Source organism: Sturnira hondurensis, unplaced genomic scaffold (genome assembly GCF_014824575.4).
Source record: "Sturnira hondurensis isolate 20B ecotype Veracruz unplaced genomic scaffold, ASM1482457v3 Scaffold0013515, whole genome shotgun sequence".
Taxonomy (NCBI): domain Eukaryota; kingdom Metazoa; phylum Chordata; class Mammalia; order Chiroptera; family Phyllostomidae; genus Sturnira; species Sturnira hondurensis.
In genome coordinates this window covers 2,261,944-2,279,952 of record NW_028086146.1, presented here as the reverse complement: position 1 = coordinate 2,279,952, position 18,009 = coordinate 2,261,944, and the positions used below count along the sequence as shown (strand labels likewise).

Sequence of the window (18,009 nt, the reverse complement as noted above, 5' to 3'; positions counted from 1 at the left end):
ATAAACTTAGAAAAACTGAAAAAGCAATTTGAATGGCAATATTTAATTTTAAGACTAATAAAGCTACAATAATGAAGACATTATTGTATTGCTGTAAAAATAGACATGGATCAGTGGAACAGAATAGAGAATGCAGAAATAGATTCACATACATACTGTCAGTTGTTGTTTTGCTAACATACCAGGGCAACTCACTGGAGGAAGAAGAACCTAACAAACAGTACTGGAACAATTGAGTAGTCATATGCCAAAAATGACCCATAACTCTTAACTCATACCATATGTATACAAATGGATCCTGCACTTAAATGTAAGAACTAAACCTGTAAAACTTAAGAAAACATGAGAGAAAATCTTAGTGACCTTAGAATTGGCAATATAGAACACAGAAGGAATCAGAGGTTGTACCTTATCAAAATTTAAAACTCGCTCATTAATAGATACTGTTAAGAAATGGCCAACTATAATTGGGAGAATATATCTATAAAGCATATACTGGATAAAGGAGTTGTATCTAGACAAAGAGCTATTACTGTGGATTAAACCTAACCTTAGGTATTTTTATGTAAAGTTCCCCGCAAGCTAAGAAGAGTTTCGGCATTTTTTTAAAGGGCTAAAACAAAAGAATATATGACGGACTGTAAGTGGACCTCTAAACCTAAAATATTTACCTTCTTGCTCTGTTTAGAAAAAGTTTGCTAACCTGTGATGGATGTAATAAAAAGAACTCTTACAGTTATCAATACAAAGAAGACAAATAGCCCAATCCAAAAAACGGGCAAAAGATCTAAACATACACTTCACTAAAGGAAGTATATACAGATAACGAATAAGCACATGAAAAGATTCCCAATCTTAGTAGTCAGGGGGAAGTGTGAATTAAAGCCATAATAATGAGGTACCACCACAGACCCACTAGAATGACGAAAGTTTTCACACTGAGCATACCAAAGTGCTGGTGAGAATGTGGAGCAACTGGAACTCACATATGTTTCTGGTAGAGATTTAAAGTATATAATCACTTTGGAAAACCATTGAAAAGATTCTTAAATGCTAAACATATACCTGCCATGTAATCTAGCCAGTCCTCTCCTAGTATTTAACCAAGAGCAATGAGAGCGTATGTCCATGAAAGACTGGTACACAAATATGTAGCAGCTTTCTCTGTAATAAGTAAAAACTACAAACAAAAGGCCAGTAACAGTTAAATGAGTAAATAAATTAGTGTGTCCACGACAGCCTATTACTCGGCCATAGGAAGAAATGAATTACCGATACACACAGAATGATGGATCTCAAGTGTGCTGAGGGAAAGAAGCCAAGCCAGAAACTGTGATTCTATGTGTATGAAATTGTACAAACTGCAGAATGCCTAGTGACAGAAATCAGTGGTTGTCTGGGTAGGGTACAGAGGATGGCTTACAGAGGGTAAATCTTGGTAGTGATGGTTCCATTGGTGTTGTATATATTTGTCAAAATTCATCAAGATGTACACTTTAAAAATGTGCAGTTTATGTATTGGTTACACTTACATTAGGATTTTTATCATTTGTTTCATTGAGGTCTTTTATATTTTTAAATAGGAATTTTTTAAATTATAAGAGTAGGAAGAGTAACAGCCTCCATGTGTCCACTGTTCCTGTTAAACAAATGTTACCCTTCTCCATATTTGTTGCAGATTTTTAATTTTAAAACTTTTTGTGTATTCAAAGTCTCCTTGTACCCTTCACCATCCATTCTTCTACTTTCTCAGATTCTGCTAGTCTCTGGCAGTGATCTGATTGTGATTCACTTTCCAGTTTTCACAGGCATACCTGCTGTGTAAAAGTGAGCTTCTAGGACTGTCTTTTGTGGAGAGAGTCCTTCAAGGATAAGTTTCAGGAGAGAGACATAGGCCTGCACAGGTGAAGGGGCAGATGAAGCTAAAGTGGAATAGAAGCTTCATTATTCTGGGGCCATCTTCTTCAGACTCTGTGGCTTACTGAAAAAGCATATGACTAGAAGAAACTGGGGAAGAAGAAAAAAGGAAAAAGAACTGTGCTTGCAAATAAGCATATTAGAGTAGGCAGGCACAAATGCACCTAGCTAAAGGGAGCTGAAGATTAGGTTTGATATGCTAGAATTAGTTCACTTTGAGCAAAGCCAAAGGTGTGGGAGATGGAAAGTTCCTTCCCTCTCTCCTCCCCATCAGGAAATAAGGGAAGTGGGGGTGGAAGGCAGCACAAGTAGCAGCAGTCATTCTGCACACAGGGCGGGGCAAACATAGGTTTACAGTTGGTCGGATGGAAAATAATAACTATTTAATAATAATAGAAGAATAAATTGTTTCACATGCCCACAACTGTGTGTGTGTGTGTGTGTGTATCAAGTATATACGCAGTTATACATATATCACACTATATATATATGGGATACAGCAAAAAAAAGAAACCAAAGCTATAGTACCCAGACTGGGAGGGGTGGGAGGAGGGTGGGCTGGATAGGGAACCAGCTGTCAGAGATGAGCCACATGGGTGTGCATTTCACCAGAGTATAGAGGCAGTCACCTGCCCATCATCTTGTGTTCTGCTGGTACATATTTGTAGAGGCCATGTGTGCCAAGCTTTCTTTATTGATTGAGCCTATGAATCTGGTTATTCAGTACAGAAAAGATTTCATATAGAAATTTCATGTAGAAACGGATTCATGGAACTTCAAGTCAAGCCACACAAACAATATATTTAGGTGCCTCAAGTTTTGTTTTGAATTTAGTTTTAATGAGAACTTAAGAAAATAGTGGGTTTGTGTCATGTGTACAGAAGTATCATGAAATCATGGTGGTTTTGGAATAAGTGTCCTCCCAAATTTTAATCCCCTCTTGACATGGTGAAAAGTAATCTTCCAACAGCCTTTGTTCACATAGATGTACTAAGGTTAGGTGCAGAATGACAGGGTATTCTATGATCATCTATTTTGTTAGTAGTAGCAAAAATACTCGTATTTCAAATGGAGCTGACTACTTTGGAGAGTAGCACAGTTTCTTGGGACGAGCTTTGTTTTCAGTCTGTGAATCACTAAGTTTTTTTTTGTTTGTTTTTTTTTACAAAGATAGCCACAGTCTACAGTCCAGGGATATTGTGCTATTCATTAGTAATGTAAAGATGCTTAGAGTGTTGCCTAGTGTGAAGCCAGTATTTCCCTGAAAAGTATAGATTTATACCAGGGTCAGTATAAGTTAAAAGAATTATAAATTAATTTATTTGTTTATCCTAATAATAAATTTAGAGATTCTGTGTTTTCACCTAGCATTCCCTGCCTGCCTGCTTGGCACTCCCTCTTCTTCCCCTGCCAAAAAAACACAAATTCCAGAGGAGACATTTTAAATGAGTACATTTGAGGGGGAGTACTTAACAAGTAAAGAGCACTGGTGCCATTACTCCACTGTTTACTGTTAGATTTAGTGAAGCAGAATTTATCATCTTACATATTAAAAAGCCAGTGAAGAGTACTGACTTACAAATTTCAAATTTGACACTGAAATTTTGTTATTAAAAAAGAATGATTAAATATTTTTGTGTTTATGAAATAGGTATTCTAACATGTAACTTATAGGTAACATTTGAATTTGAGACCATTTAAATTGGAATGAAATGCGGTGCTTGCATTTGTATTACAGGAAAATTGAGAAATGTTTTAATTTAAAACTAGTGTTTCAGTAAAAGTTCATGATACCTAGAACTTAGTTTGGTTCCTATAATATAAAAAGTGGTTTTCATTCTGTTTGCCTGTTATTTTAATAAGTTGTTAAATGGAATAATGTGTTAAATAATTTCAAGTGTAGATGCTATTAAATTCTGTGAACAATTTTTATTTCTTCCACTAGAGGGCCCTCATAGAGAAGCTTTTGCTTGTTTAGTGTCAAGTTAAAAAAAGAACTTTAGAGAAAAGATAATACTAATTTCTCTCAGAAGACATAACTACAGACTAATCTTTTCTAATTTGTTGATGGGTGATATTTTAGAAGTTTTCTCTTTTCTGTCCTTATGTCTTACATAAATGAAATGTTTCTGTTGTCTATTAGCTACTAAAAGCTAGACTCTAAGCAGAAATGTAGATACAGCTTTTTTCACTAGCCTAACTGTACAACGTTATCTTACGTCATTGTATGCCCCTCTTCTTTCTGTTCCTTACCCCCCCCCAAAAGATCTCGACAGTTATGGTGGTGAGGGGAACAGATGAGATGAATAAAAAGAACATCTTCTCTGGTAAAGAATTTATTGTACGTATGCCACCAAACAGAAGGGAATTATTGAATGAAATTTTGTCCTCCTAAGCACAGATCCCCCAGATACTCAAGGACATTTCGTTTAGCAGGGTCCCGAGGAGTAGGACGCAGGCCTAGAAGACTTCGAGTGTTTAGTTTCCACCCAGCTGTTCCTTGTTTTACATTTGCCTGAGTGTGGTGGCCCTAGAGAGCAGAGTAGGGGTGACTGGGCGACTTTAACATTTTCTTTTATTTTTCCAAGGGTTTAGGGACTGAGGAATTCATTCACGGAAACCACGGTACTAAGAAGTTAGTATAAAGGCTTGCTTGTATTTTCATTTCAGCCCAGTACAAATCCTTTTCATAACATTTGTCTTTGTTTAGTGTATTTGCTATCAAATTTCAATGCATGAAAATCACTAAGGACCTTTTTAATAATACGAATGTCCAGGCCTCAGCCCCAGAGAACATAATCGACTAGATCTGGCTGGGGTATCAGTAGTGTTTGAACATCTTCACCACCTCCTCCATCTACCCCAGGTCTTTTTTGTACAGACTGAAGTTTGAGGTTTAATGGAAACAGCAAGCTAGACCTGCCTTTTTTCTCAGGCACCTGCTCATCCACTATTTCCATAACTAATATTTCTGAGCCACATCTAGAAAAGGAGATAGTATATTTCTTTTAGATTGTTATGAGGATTGGATTAATTAACATCAGATAGTGATTGTAACAAAGCTTGGCCCACAAGAAGGCATTCCATGAAGCCCTCCTCATTACACATGAAACTTTTGCCATCTGGCTTCTTACTTGTTCTTCAGGACCATTCACTTGTCCTAGTGTCTGTGACTACTCTGACCTTCCTGCACCTCCTGTCCCCACCACACACATACTCTTCTCCTTTCCTATTCAGTCCTCTCCCACTGAGAGGCATGAGTTCTGTAAGCAGGCATAGATGTGAATCCTGACTGCTTCTAACTAAATGTGAGTTTGCACAAGTTACTTTAATTCCTCTCTTTTTTTTTCAATGTACAAAGTGGGAACAATATTACCGTCAGTGTTGTAAGAAATAAGGGAATGATGTGCATGAAGCATCTAGCACATAAGCTTTCAAGAAATAACTGCTCTTTCTTTTTATGATGATTTTATGTTTGTTGTTGTTGGTTTTGTTGTTGCTGCCTCTCATGCGTCCTCCGCTGGGAACTGGCCTGCAACCCAGGCATGTGCCCTGACTAGGAATCGAACAGCGATCCTTTGGTTTGCAGGCCTGCGCTCAATCCACTGAGCCACACCAGCCAGCACTGATTTTATGTATTTTTTTACTCACGTTTTTATGCTTAGTTAATAAAAACTGGCACTTAATAGGTTCTCAGTAATTATTTGGTGTAGAAATGAATGTGTCCATGAATAAATGATAACTACATGAAAGGCATTTGGAACACTATTAACACTGTTTAAAGGTTCTACTTACATTTGAGTGCTGAGTTTTCTGATATGAAGCCTATATACTATGTATTTCATATTTTAATATATAGCTAAGTTAAACTGTTTCAGGAAAAGGAAAATTAAATTTTAAAGCTCTTAAAAATTTAAGTTTAGATTTAACCTTTACAAGAAAAGCAGTCATGATTTGAGATGGTTTTCAGATTTGCTTATCACAATCAAATTTAATAATTTCTTTGATATGTATTATAATGTGGTAGTTTAATAAAATAACCCTTTGTTCAAATTTCCAAAATATTTCTTTTTCTTACAATAGCAACATTTCATTGAGTTGGATGAAAATAGACAGAGATTGTTGCAGAAATGCAAGGAACTTATGAGGAGAGCTAGGCAAGTATGTAACCTGGGTGCAGAGCAGACCATTCCTCAGGAATACCAGACAGTAAGTATAAATAGTACATAATGCCACGAGTTAACATTGTTTGTAAGCTTAAAATGCACTAGGCATTGTAATGTGCCATAAAATATAAGGGATTTTCTCCAGTTTTTTAATTATATAATTTTGTTTAACAGATTTTCTCAAACTTGCACCAGTCACATTGCTTAATATCAAAGTTATTAAAATATTACATTGCAGAATTATTAGCACCATAACATTCATTCTTCCGATAAAAGATTCTTTCTTCCAAGCCACCTTTAAAGGGTGGGGTTGGGAAATGGGATGTACTTTTTCCAGGGTCACATAATACCAGTAATGGAATAAGAAACAGTAAGTAACTGTGGTAGTTAGAAAAACAGGCAAAATGAAAATGTTTTCCTGGATAGTAGGGTTTCTATTTGGAGTTCAATGGGAGTTTAATTTTTAGGGCTAACATTTTTGGGAAGGAAAGGAGAAAAGAGCCTTTTTTTAAATTTTTTATATGCTGACATATCTGTCATTCACTTAGTGAATGAGGAGATGCTGCCCTTTAGTCCAAGTTCCACCATTAATTCTGTAGCCAGCCCTGTGACCCTAAGCTTTATCTGAGGAGTGAGGATGATGTCTTGCCTACATGCCTATTCTCTCAAAATGTCACAATGAGGAAATGGATAGAAAGTTTTAAAATATTTTGTATTTGTATAGGTTTTTTAATTCTTAATTTCAAGTGTTATCTATTTCAGTAGATAATGAAATGTCTACTAAGTATATAAATTGAACTGGGGAAAAATAATTTGAATTATAATTTTCAAACCCTCAAAAACTTCGCTTTATGATATCAGACTTAGAAACCACAGAGAACAGATCCAAGTGGGTACATAGTAGGAATTTAGTAGATTTTTAAAGACAAAATGAGGAGCTATTGTTTCTAAAAGTATACTAGGACTTCTCTAAAATACATTGGATTGTCATGAAAATAAATATTAATATCTATAATTTTTTCTTTCAGAAAGTAAATTCTATCCTTGATAAGTCATACTGTTTTTTCAAAGGAACAAAATTTGATAATTTATATATTTATTTTAAATGTATTTTGTAAAAATGTGTTGTGTGTGTGTGTATCAGGCATGGAACAAGACAGATGTATGCGCACTTCCTTTTTTAAAAATTTTATTTATTTTTTGAGAGAGGAGAAGGAAGAGAGGGAGAGAAACATCAGTGTGTGGTTGCCTGTCATGCACCCCCACTGGAGACCTGGCCCCCAACCCAGGCATGTGCCCTGACCGGAAATCAAACCGGTACCTTTCTGTTGGTGGGCTGGTGCTCAATCCACTGAGCCACACCAGCTGGGGCTATTCCTTCTTTACTGAAATTTATATTCTAGTCTGAACCATGGGGCAGACAAAAAAAAAGAAAAGAAAAAGCAAATAGATAATGTTGAGTAGTAAGAGAAGAGAAATAAAACAAGGTAAGAGGATAGTGTGCCAAGGAAGTTTCCTTTGAGAAGGTGTTATTTTAGGTGAGTCCTGAGTGAAGAGAAGAGGGAAAAGTATCCCCAGCAAAGACAACAGTTCATACAAAGCCCCTAGGGCAGAATTATATTGGCATGTTTCAGAGTAATAGGGATCTCAGTGGCCCTGAAAATTATAATCTAAGCAGAAAGGAAGGCAGAAGTCAGATCATGTATGGCCTTACAGACCATAGGAGGAGTTTGGGTTTTACTAGTAAAATTCCATTTTGAGATGGAATCCATTGGAGCATTTTAAATACAGATAGCAGTGACTAACTACTATAAATAGCAGGGGGAACCCTTTGTAAAGCATATGATTGTCTAACCACTATGCCGTATACCTGAAATTAATACAAAATATTAGAAGTAAACTAATTGAAAAAATCTTTTTAATAAAATAAAATGAACTTCAAAGAACTTTCTCATTTCATCAGAATTGGCAGTTTTCTGTTAGTATTGCTTAAGGAACCTTAAACTATTAATTGACAAAAATAAATAAAAGAACATTTAATTTCTGTTGGATTGGCCAAAAAGTCTGTTATGTGTTTTTCACACAGTGGCTCTAGTAGTGCTTAGTTGTCTTTAACTTCATTCAAAACAATTTTGTCAGATTATGACAGCTTGCATTTTTTAAAGACTTATCAAAAAGAGTGAATTTTTGTGCAGCCATTTTAATATTGAAAGAAGAACATATGTGACATTTTTAGCATGTTATGCTTTTATTCAAGAAAGGTAAAAATTTTATTGAAATGGGGGGGAAATTGTGCATTGTATGGAGAAGGTGCTGTGACTAATCAAATATGTCAAAAGTGGTTTGGGAAGTGTCTTGGTACTGTTGACATTTTGGCCAGTTTGTTGCTGTGAGGCTGTCATGTGCATTGAAATATGATTAGCAACACTCTGGCCTCTACCCACTAGAAGCCATTAGCAAGAGATAGATGACATACTCAAAATATCCAAATCAGTACTATTGATGAAAATAAAAAATGTGTCTTATTCTATGGAAAAACTAAATAGAGTTTTTGGCCAACCCGATATATGGAGAATAAAGTAGGGATACAAGATTGGAAGCAAGGAGACCATCTAGAAGATAGTGCCTTGGACCAGACAGGAGGTTAATAGTGGCATGGATTTGGGAGGAAAGAGAAGTTCATAGATTTGAGGTATCATTTAAAGACAGAGCCCACAGGACATGCTAATGGATCGGAGGTGAAGGATGAGAGAGAGAACCCCTGAATTTAGCCATGTACTGAAATGAGGATTGAACAGGAGAAACAGGTTTGTTCAGATTGGTGGGACTGTGGTTGAAATGAAGACTTAAACTTAAGGTGCCTGTTAGAAAGTCAAGTGAAGATACTGAACAAGTGTTGGGCACGCAGATTCACAATTCAGTGGACAGTTGAGCAGTATGTACTTGATAAATACCTGAAGTCCTATAGAAATTGAACTACTTTCTAAAAAGTTTTAAAAACTTAAGATATTTGTGTAATGTTGTCGCTATACCTGTCTTGTTCAATGCCTGGCATTTATGTGTTTTGTGCCTGTATTATATGAACATTGCAGGTTGTGCTGGCGAAACTGTGTGCTCCTTGCTTCCCCTCATAGGAAAGTATTTGTTCTCATTTGTCTCTTATGGCGTGGACCCAGAAGATAGTACTGTGGTGAATTTCTTCTGTCAAAATAACTGGATTCTTAGGATGCTTTTATAAGTACAGTATAAAGTTCTAACTTCTTGCTCTCTTTCAATGCCCCACATATTCTGGACCCATTCTACCAATTCAGCAAGTACCCACCATTCCAAATGGACACAACTCCTCACCCCCCATGGTATGCAGTGCTCATTCTTTTTTCCAAGCTCCTATCTCCCCTCTGCTTTGCTTTTTCTTAGCCATTTGCTTTAAGGTCCAGAGATGAATTCTGGGCCTCTGAATTCTCTTACTCTCTTTAGCTCCTGTAGCATGAACTGATACTTCCTTCTCTAAATTCCATATCCTATATGATATGTACTGCTTATTTTAATACTCAACATCAATACACTGCCTTAAGGTATTATCTGGTGTTAAGTGTATGTATTTTGTTACCTTTTAGAGTATAGTGTAAGCTTTTTGAAAGCAAAACTCCTTTTTATAATTTCTTTGATTCCTTGTGTGTTAGCATGCTGTCGAACACATAGTAGTAGATACCCGGCAGAATATTTTTCTTTTAACTGTTTGAATTTGACTGTTTTCGTTGTACTATCTACAATGATGGACAATTTTTTTCTTCTGTAGGCTTTCCAGGATCTTCCAAACACCTTGGATGAAATTGATGCTTTATTAACTGAGGAAAGATCAAGAGCTTCTTGCTTCACAGGATTGAATCCTACAGTACGTTCTTTCCCTATTGCCTACAGCAGCCACCACCACCTCCCCATACACACACACACACACACACACACACACACACACACTCACAGTTTCCTCCAGTACTTGCCTCCCACTCTGTACTAGAGCTCTTGGTAATAATAAGCTAGACAGCAGGAACAATGTGCTTTAAATGCCAGGTTTCTGAATCTATTAGAATTTTAAATAGATTCTTCCTAAGGAACACAGTGTTCTGTGCCTTTTCTTTATAAAAAGAATAGTTGGACTAACCTGAAATACTGCAGTGTCTATTTTTTTCAAGAATAAAAAGTAGCATTTTCAGTACATTACAAGAATATACAAACAATGCAACACATTGGTATTTTCAGTTAATGTCTTCATTGATGCCTTTGCTAGATTTGTCTTAAATAATTTTTCCCTACCAGGTTGTTGCAGAATACACAAAAAGAGAAGAAGAAATAGAACAATTAACTGAGGAACTAAAGATAAAGAAAGTTGAACTGGATAAGTATAGGGAAAGCATTTCACAGGTAATTGTTTAGTCTTTATCTTTTTGTCATGTTCTTACTCATATGGGAATGTAGAATAATGCAAAATGAAATGAAAAAGTACTTCTAAGAAAAAGTACACCGTGTGTTCTCATGACTAGATTAATACTTGTACCAAATTTGTTTTATGTGAAGTTATATATCAGAATGTAATAATACTTCTTTTAAATTGTGTTTTTATTTTGCCTATATTTGCAGGTGAAGGAGAGATGGCTTAATCCTTTAAAAGAGCTGGTAGAAAAAATTAATGAAAAATTCAGCAATTTTTTTAGTTCCATGCAGTGTGCTGGTGAAGTTGATCTCCACACAGAAAATGAGGTAAGCTTGCATTTTAAATGTTTCCTGGCAAGTAATTTTAATTATATGTATATAATTTATTTACACTAGACTTTTGTGTGAAAATTTTGCTTAGTAATAAATTGTTCAAAGGACAGAAAAGAGCACAGGAGGGATTGCATCAGGGTCACTTTTTTGTGTGTATGTGACATTTGAGATTGGTGACTAATGCTTTACTCTTTTTATATCCAGAGTTAGTAATGGTTATTCAGCTGCGATGAGCAAATGCATTGCATTGCTTTATAATTCTACCACTGTCCAAGTTAGAAGAGTTAGAAATTGGCGAACATAACTGAAATAAAGTATAATATCAACAGTTTTCTTTTAATCAAAATTTTAACAGTTCACAAGAATGAAAATATTTGAAAATTTGCTGCTAAGTTCTTTTATTTTTTTATTTTTATTTTTTAAATATATTTTATTGACTATGCCATTACAGTTATCCCATTCCCCCCTTCATTCCCCTCCACCCTGCACACCCCTCCCCCACCATTCCCCCCCTTTCGTTCATGTCCATATGTCACAAGTTCTTTTAAATGCTTGAGCTATAGGTTTATGTATTGCAATTGTGGGTAAAATAAAATTACCATTAAGAAATATGTAAAGAGATGAACTGGGATTCACTTCAAAATAATGAAAGAGTAGTTTGGTGGTATCATTGGTGAAACATTAGAATGGTCATGTATTGATCATAGTTGAGACTAATTAATGATACATTTGAGCTTATTTTAGTGTTCTAATTTTGTAAATGTTCGAATTTTTCCTAAGTTCTTCTTTAAGAAGGAAATAAATGAAGATAAAAAATGTTGCCTTCACAGTTTAACATTTTACATTTTTGCGTTTTAGCTTCTGTGCAATTTTACTTGTGTGTCACATAAATACAAAGCCAAAGTAAGGACCGTTTTCCCACCTCAGGAACTCTACCCTGTGACTTCATCTATTTATATTTAGTGTGAGACATAAGAATAGCAGATCTCATTTCACTTTCCAGGTCTAGTAAGATAGTGGGCCCTGCCCCAATAATTGTCATCTATCATCTCCGGGCTTGTGTGTATCAAGGGGCATAATTTGTCATATACTTCCAATGTGTCGGGCACTGTATCAAGCACTTTTAAGTCTTGTTTAATCCTCACAACCATTCTATAAAGCAAGTACTTTTATCAACACTGTTTTACAAATAACTGAAACTTACATAAACTTTACTAAAGGCCACACACCTACTAGTTGGCAAAGCAAAAAAATCAAACCCCAGACCTGATGCCAGAGCCTAAGCTCTTAATTACTGCCTCCTCAATGGATGTGGCATGGTTTTTATGGGATGAAAATTTGATTACTGAAAGCTTTGTCAGACTCAGATCAAATGAAAGTATTCATCTTGACTAGATAAGGCTTGAATATGATCAAGTAAGAATAGGGAAGCCTATATATGGAATTAGACCTGTCATAGAAAGTCCTGTAGCATGGCACTGTAACTCGATCCTGTGCTGTTTCTTCTGGACAGTTTCTCTGTGTTTTAAATGATAGCTCACTATCGTAACAGTGGTTCTTAGCCTTCTTGGTTAAACTGTTCTACCTTGCCATGGGCTCAGGAAAATGGACATTCTTACCTCTTCTCGGCCTCCACCTATTCTGGGTTCCTCAGTCATGGTTCTAGAACTGCTGTCGTTAGCCAGAGCTTTCAGTGTGGTGAAGGAAGCTAGAATGAGCAAAGAATGGGCAGCAGAGCCCAAAACAAAACTCTAGTAATCAAAGCTAGTATAGTTAAGAAATGCTGTAGATAATAAATTTGCTATGAAATAAATGCATTGTGTAAATTTAAAAAGTAAACCTTATAAATCAAAACCATTAAAATTTATTGTCATTTATTGGTTTTGGTGGGCAAAAAAAATTGAAGGTGGTATTTTTAAAATTTGATAGTTATCAGGATTATTATATTTATGATTAAGATATTTATATTTTTATAGACATCGTTACTGTTAATCTTAGACCTCTGGTGTCCAGTATAGTAGCCACTAACTAGATGTGGCTATTCAGCACTTAAAACATGTGAAATGTGCTGTCAGTGTACAATACACAAATTGTGAAGACTTAGTTTGGGAAAAGAATGCAAAATATCTTCTTAAAGTATTTTATATTGATTACTTGTTAAAGATATTGGGGATATATTAGATTGAATAAAATATTAAAATTAATTTCACATTTTTCCTTTTTTAATGTGACTACTAGAAAATTTTCAATTGCATAATTGGTGTGCATTGTATCTCTTGGTCAGTGCTGTCTTAGACCTTAAAGCTCCATTTATCCAATAGTTAACCTTTAATTATCAAGTTATGGATCTCATTTTTAGGGTAAATCTGAACCTGACTGATCTAGAAATAACTAATGAGAGCAGTAAGTAAGCCTTAGAGCAGCCTCATTTTTGACAGAATCTAAAGAACAAATACTTAGTGAATGCTTGTTACCCATCAGGTTTTTGCTAAGGACATATATTGGGTTTAATATAAATACTTTTTTAAGGATGCGTATAGTCTCTGCCTGCTTTTTTCTTAACCAGCAGAAGCAGCCGAAGGGTGGAGGGCTCTTGGCCTCTGTAGTGACAGACACAGCTGCCTCTCCAGCAGAAGGGGGCGTGGTGCTCCACTGTGTGCCGATTCTTTGCATCTGTAGCTTTAAAACCTAGCAATTTAGGAGCTACAGTGGATAGTGCCTTTCTGTGATGGGTCTCTTCACTAAGTGGTTTCTAAAACACCCTTGGAAAAGTCTATTAAAGTTGAAAGGAATGGTATGAAATGAAGAAAAAATTTACTCTTTAATCTGAACATTTTTTGTACCAAAATAGATTCTTAGAGGCTCACTAAAGCTTGTAAATAGCAGTTGGCTTTTTAATATTTTATTGGCTTAAATTATCACTGAATTTTAAGTTCTTTACTCTTATAATTGATGTATTCAGTCTATTTTTTTAAGTAATAGTATGAAATTACCAGAGAAAGCTCTTTATCTTTCATCAACCTTTTAAATGTCTTTTAGGAAGACTATGATAAATATGGAATTCGAATTAGAGTCAAATTCCGCAGCAGCACTCAGCTGCATGAGTTAACGCCTCATCATCAGAGTGGAGGGGAAAGAAGTGTTTCTACCATGTTATACCTGATGGCACTTCAGGAACTTAATAGATGTCCATTCCGAGTAGTTGATGAAATCAATCAGGTATAGTGCTTATTCTTTTGCTTGGGCTTTATCATATCTTGTATTTTACAAGAGGTTTAATGAAATCATCATTTTATTGTTTAGGGAATGGACCCTATCAATGAACGCAGAGTGTTTGAAATGGTTGTAAATACTGCTTGTAAAGAGAATACGTCTCAGTACTTCTTTATTACGCCAAAGGTAGGTAATGAGTAACCTGAAAGTGGCTTAATTATGTAGCAAATTTGGACTCAATATGTAAATCTGAACAAGAACACTCCCAGAAAAGGCAGCAAAAAATACAGTAATATTTATATTACTAAAGAGGACAAGTTCCAGGGACACACTGAATCAGAAACTTCCTTATCAGGGAAAGAGGCATAGGAGACATGGCGTTCTGCTCTAGACCAGAGATTTCTCCCTGCTCTCGGCACTTACTCCTCCTCCAGAGAAGTTCCCCTTTGGCACTAAAGGGGCACAGGAGAATGCAAACCCAGAACTCTGGCCTTACTGCCCAGAAAGTCCTGTCTTTGGCAACACTGTGTCCATCTTTACTCACCGCTGCCACTGCCCTGGCCCAGAGGAAACCATAAGTACCCCAGCATCCATTCACAGATTATAACTCTGATGATAACAGAAGTATCTTTATAGAGAATCTTCTGTAAGCGAGAATTATTGCTGTGGGTAAATTATAAAACTGATGTTTTCAAAGATGTGTTTACTAATGTAATCAAACACCTGACTTCTTTAACTAAGTATTCACACAAAAAAGCTGTCATTAGCACACCTATCTGAAATTCAATCAGGTGTAGTGATTACTTTTTATTGAATAGTATATGCTCCTTGTTCTAGCAGACACTCTGGCATAGCCAGAACTGTTCATACCGTATTGTTCACCAAACATCTTGGCCTGTCAACCAAACCTCCCTGTTACACACTTTTTGGGCTACCAGTCTATGACAGTGCCTGATCACAAAAGTTGCTTGAGAAGTGTTTGTGGAAAAATGAGTGAAAGTGTCTGTCCTAGGAGAATTCTGGAGGACACTTCTCCAGGGTCTTACCTAAGACGTCTGATCCCTATGGAAGGTTCCCTAAGCATGTCGATCATTCCTTATGCCAGGTATCAGATGTGCCAGTTCAGGTAAGGATCCCAGCATGGCAGGGTATGAGTTGTTTGAGAGTTTCCTAAGAGTTTCATTAATATTATAACACAATTGTACATATGTACAAAGTTGGAATTATGTTTCTTAATATATATAGCATTATATTACAGTTTGTTTCAACACTTACAGCTCCTACAAAATCTCCCTTATTCTGAAAAAATGACGGTATTGTTCGTCTACAATGGTCCTCATATGCTGGAACCAAACAGATGGAACTTAAAGGCTTTCCAAAGACGGCGGCGCCGTATTACGTTCACTCAGCCTTCTCAGTAAAACTGAAAGAGAACTTTGGATTTTGTTAAATTCTCTTACAGCTCATCTGAATAAAAGGAGATTCATTAAGGCTAAAAGACCAGTTGTTTTGAAACCTGCTGTTAAGGTACAAATGGGTTGATGAACGGAGACCGTAATAACTTTTTTCTGTGGAATATCATCTTCTGGTAGTAAAAGTTAAGTCTTTTTCAGTCTCTGTTGACTGCAGTCCTTAGCACTCCGACCAGTCACTGGGTTCCCAAGTTGAAAGGCACTATTTCAAATCAGAGTCACAGTGGAAAGTGTTGCCGGTCACCAGTGTAGTTGACATGGTAATCCCGAGCTTTAATTGCAGGGCAAATTTAATTATTTTACAGTCTGAAGAAGACTCTAGAACTTAAGTCATAGTTTTCTCCCAGTGTTATGCTTAACTTTTAAAAATTGTTATGGAAAAGTCTAGTCTTATGTACAATAATAATTTATGACAGATCTGTTTGTTTCTTCTTGTTAAAAAAGATTTCCTTATCACCACTAGGAAATGGAATTTTATGAGCATTTTTAAAAAGTTTTATGAAATTCAATACTGTCATTGTATTGGTATCTCAAAGGACAGAATGCACTGAGGCTCCAGAATGGTAGTGGGACTTGTCTGAAATGCCACAGGTGGCCACTAGGTGATGCACAGGCAACGGAAAGATTGACAGAAAATAAAATCAAGTGATAGGGTTTTTAAGGAATCACTCTGTAAAGTGTGGGGTTTTTTTAATTTAAAGTCAATTGTATTTTACATCTTAAATTTCTAAAAGCATTTTTATAATTATTTTAGTAAGATTTTTCTTAAGATTTCATATACTAATTTCTACAATTTATATTTTAGAATTTCTCAGTGTTATGTAAAGTGTGAGGGAAAGCATTGATTTGTGTCAAACCGTAATGTTTCTAGAACTTAAGCTTATAGGTTTTTCCTTACAGTGTTGCTCCTACCCCATTTCTCAGAAAATCTAATTTAAACTGGTTCTTTCAGCATGAAAGAATGAGATGATAAAATTATTTACCTGAGTTATACCAATTAACAGTGCCAAACAAATTCTATTCTTTTTAAAAAATAAACTTTTAAGATAATGGATGAGTACAAGGACATGTGTTTGAACAGTGGATTGGCTTTGTACCAGTAATAACAAAATTATTATTTTTTACTTGGTAGCCTGAATAAACAGAAAAATTGCATTCAGTTTGGGTTTTGTATGTTCTTAAATAGCCACTGAAATTTATATTCTTATTATGTCAAAAAATAATGAACCATAGTTTATGTCTTCTCCCCTGGACATTTTCTCTTGAAAAACATATTTTTTTCTTTGTAAAAATTTTTTAAAAACCTTCTCCTCTTAAACTAAGTCTAACGCATGTACTATGAAAATATTTTTAAATAACATTTTTACTAGTATGAACATACAAACATTGAAAAACTTGGTAAGTTGATATTGTTACCAGAAGTGTTTGTTGTCTGATACTTTGTTTTCTGCCAAAATATCTCCACTAACATGTGCTTGGTGTAGTTTGTTTATTGTCTAAGTTAGTGCCAATCATCTTATTCCTGCAGAATGAGTATCAGTGTGAAACAGAAGGTTGAAGATTAGGTGTGTTTGAAAATAAAATGCAATGGTCAATTTTATTTCACTTTACATATGCCAACAATTATTCCATACCTTGTGTGTTAGCATTTCTATTTCTGTACTGGAAAAGGTTAATATTTGGTTGTATATTGAATTTGAGCTGTGAAGGATAAATTATACATCATTTCAACATATTAAAAGAATAATAAGCCTGGTACAGTAGTCTCTGCCACTTAAAACTTCATATATTTTCTGCAAAAGTTGATTTTGAATTTCATTCAAATTGTAAAAACTCTAAGTAAAAGTCTGATTTGATGAGTAAAATAATTTAAACCTTAAGGTAACAAGCATTTTCAATGACAGAAACCTTCACTGGTTTGCTTAAGGGAGAGAGTCACTATTGAAAGGTTTTCCATATTACAAGTAAGAGGAAAGATTCCTTTGGAATTTGAGTCTTTAGTATGTGGAAAATGTAATTTTGTCCTTCTGTTGTTCATGTCTATATGTGTATGTGTGTGTAATTGAAAAACTGGGGGAAATACTACCTTGTTGATAATAAATGCCAATTTTCATATTCTTTCGGTGTATGGTATTTTAAATGAAAACTGTTTCTATATTTTGCACCTTTTTAAAGTCATCTTGGTTTTCAGATTTACTGAGAAGTCTGTTGAGTTCCTACCTTTACAGAACAATATTTGGCAGTTCATCTCTGTTCAGAAGGATAGAAAATGTAGTCCCTTGTCTGCCTGCAAGAAAATTACAGTTAACAAATGAACAGGGTTTAAATCATCTAAAGAAGCCAAGTTATGAAGCAAGGATAAATGTTTTTAGGTTGAAACCTTAAATTTGCTTAAAAAATAAAGGCATTCCCACTAGTCGCTTTGTCTTATTTCTTACATTAATTAACCTCCTATATAAAGTAATTTTTTTAAAGAT

At 35.3% G+C, this 18,009-nt stretch overlaps 1 protein-coding gene across 2 annotated transcripts in view; it reads left to right on the top strand.

The window, feature by feature from the left end:
- SMC5 (structural maintenance of chromosomes 5) overlaps positions 1 to 17,650 on the top strand; it is a 95,592-nt gene extending 77,942 nt beyond the window's left edge. The window contains exons 18-25 of one of the 2 annotated variants that reach the window (XM_037061683.1): positions 6,001 to 6,126; positions 9,395 to 9,439; positions 9,883 to 9,978; positions 10,401 to 10,505; positions 10,722 to 10,841; positions 13,887 to 14,066; positions 14,151 to 14,246; positions 15,338 to 17,650. In XM_037061683.1, the coding sequence (XP_036917578.1) occupies positions 6,001 to 6,126; positions 9,395 to 9,439; positions 9,883 to 9,978; positions 10,401 to 10,505; positions 10,722 to 10,841; positions 13,887 to 14,066; positions 14,151 to 14,246; positions 15,338 to 15,481 (912 nt within the window). In that variant the 3' untranslated portion in view covers positions 15,482 to 17,650. The remainder of the gene's footprint in view (positions 1 to 6,000; positions 6,127 to 9,394; positions 9,440 to 9,882; positions 9,979 to 10,400; positions 10,506 to 10,721; positions 10,842 to 13,886; positions 14,067 to 14,150; positions 14,247 to 15,337) is intronic. The other variant, XM_037061684.1, reaches the window with a different exon arrangement.
- The last annotated feature ends 359 nt before the right edge of the window (positions 17,651 to 18,009 follow it).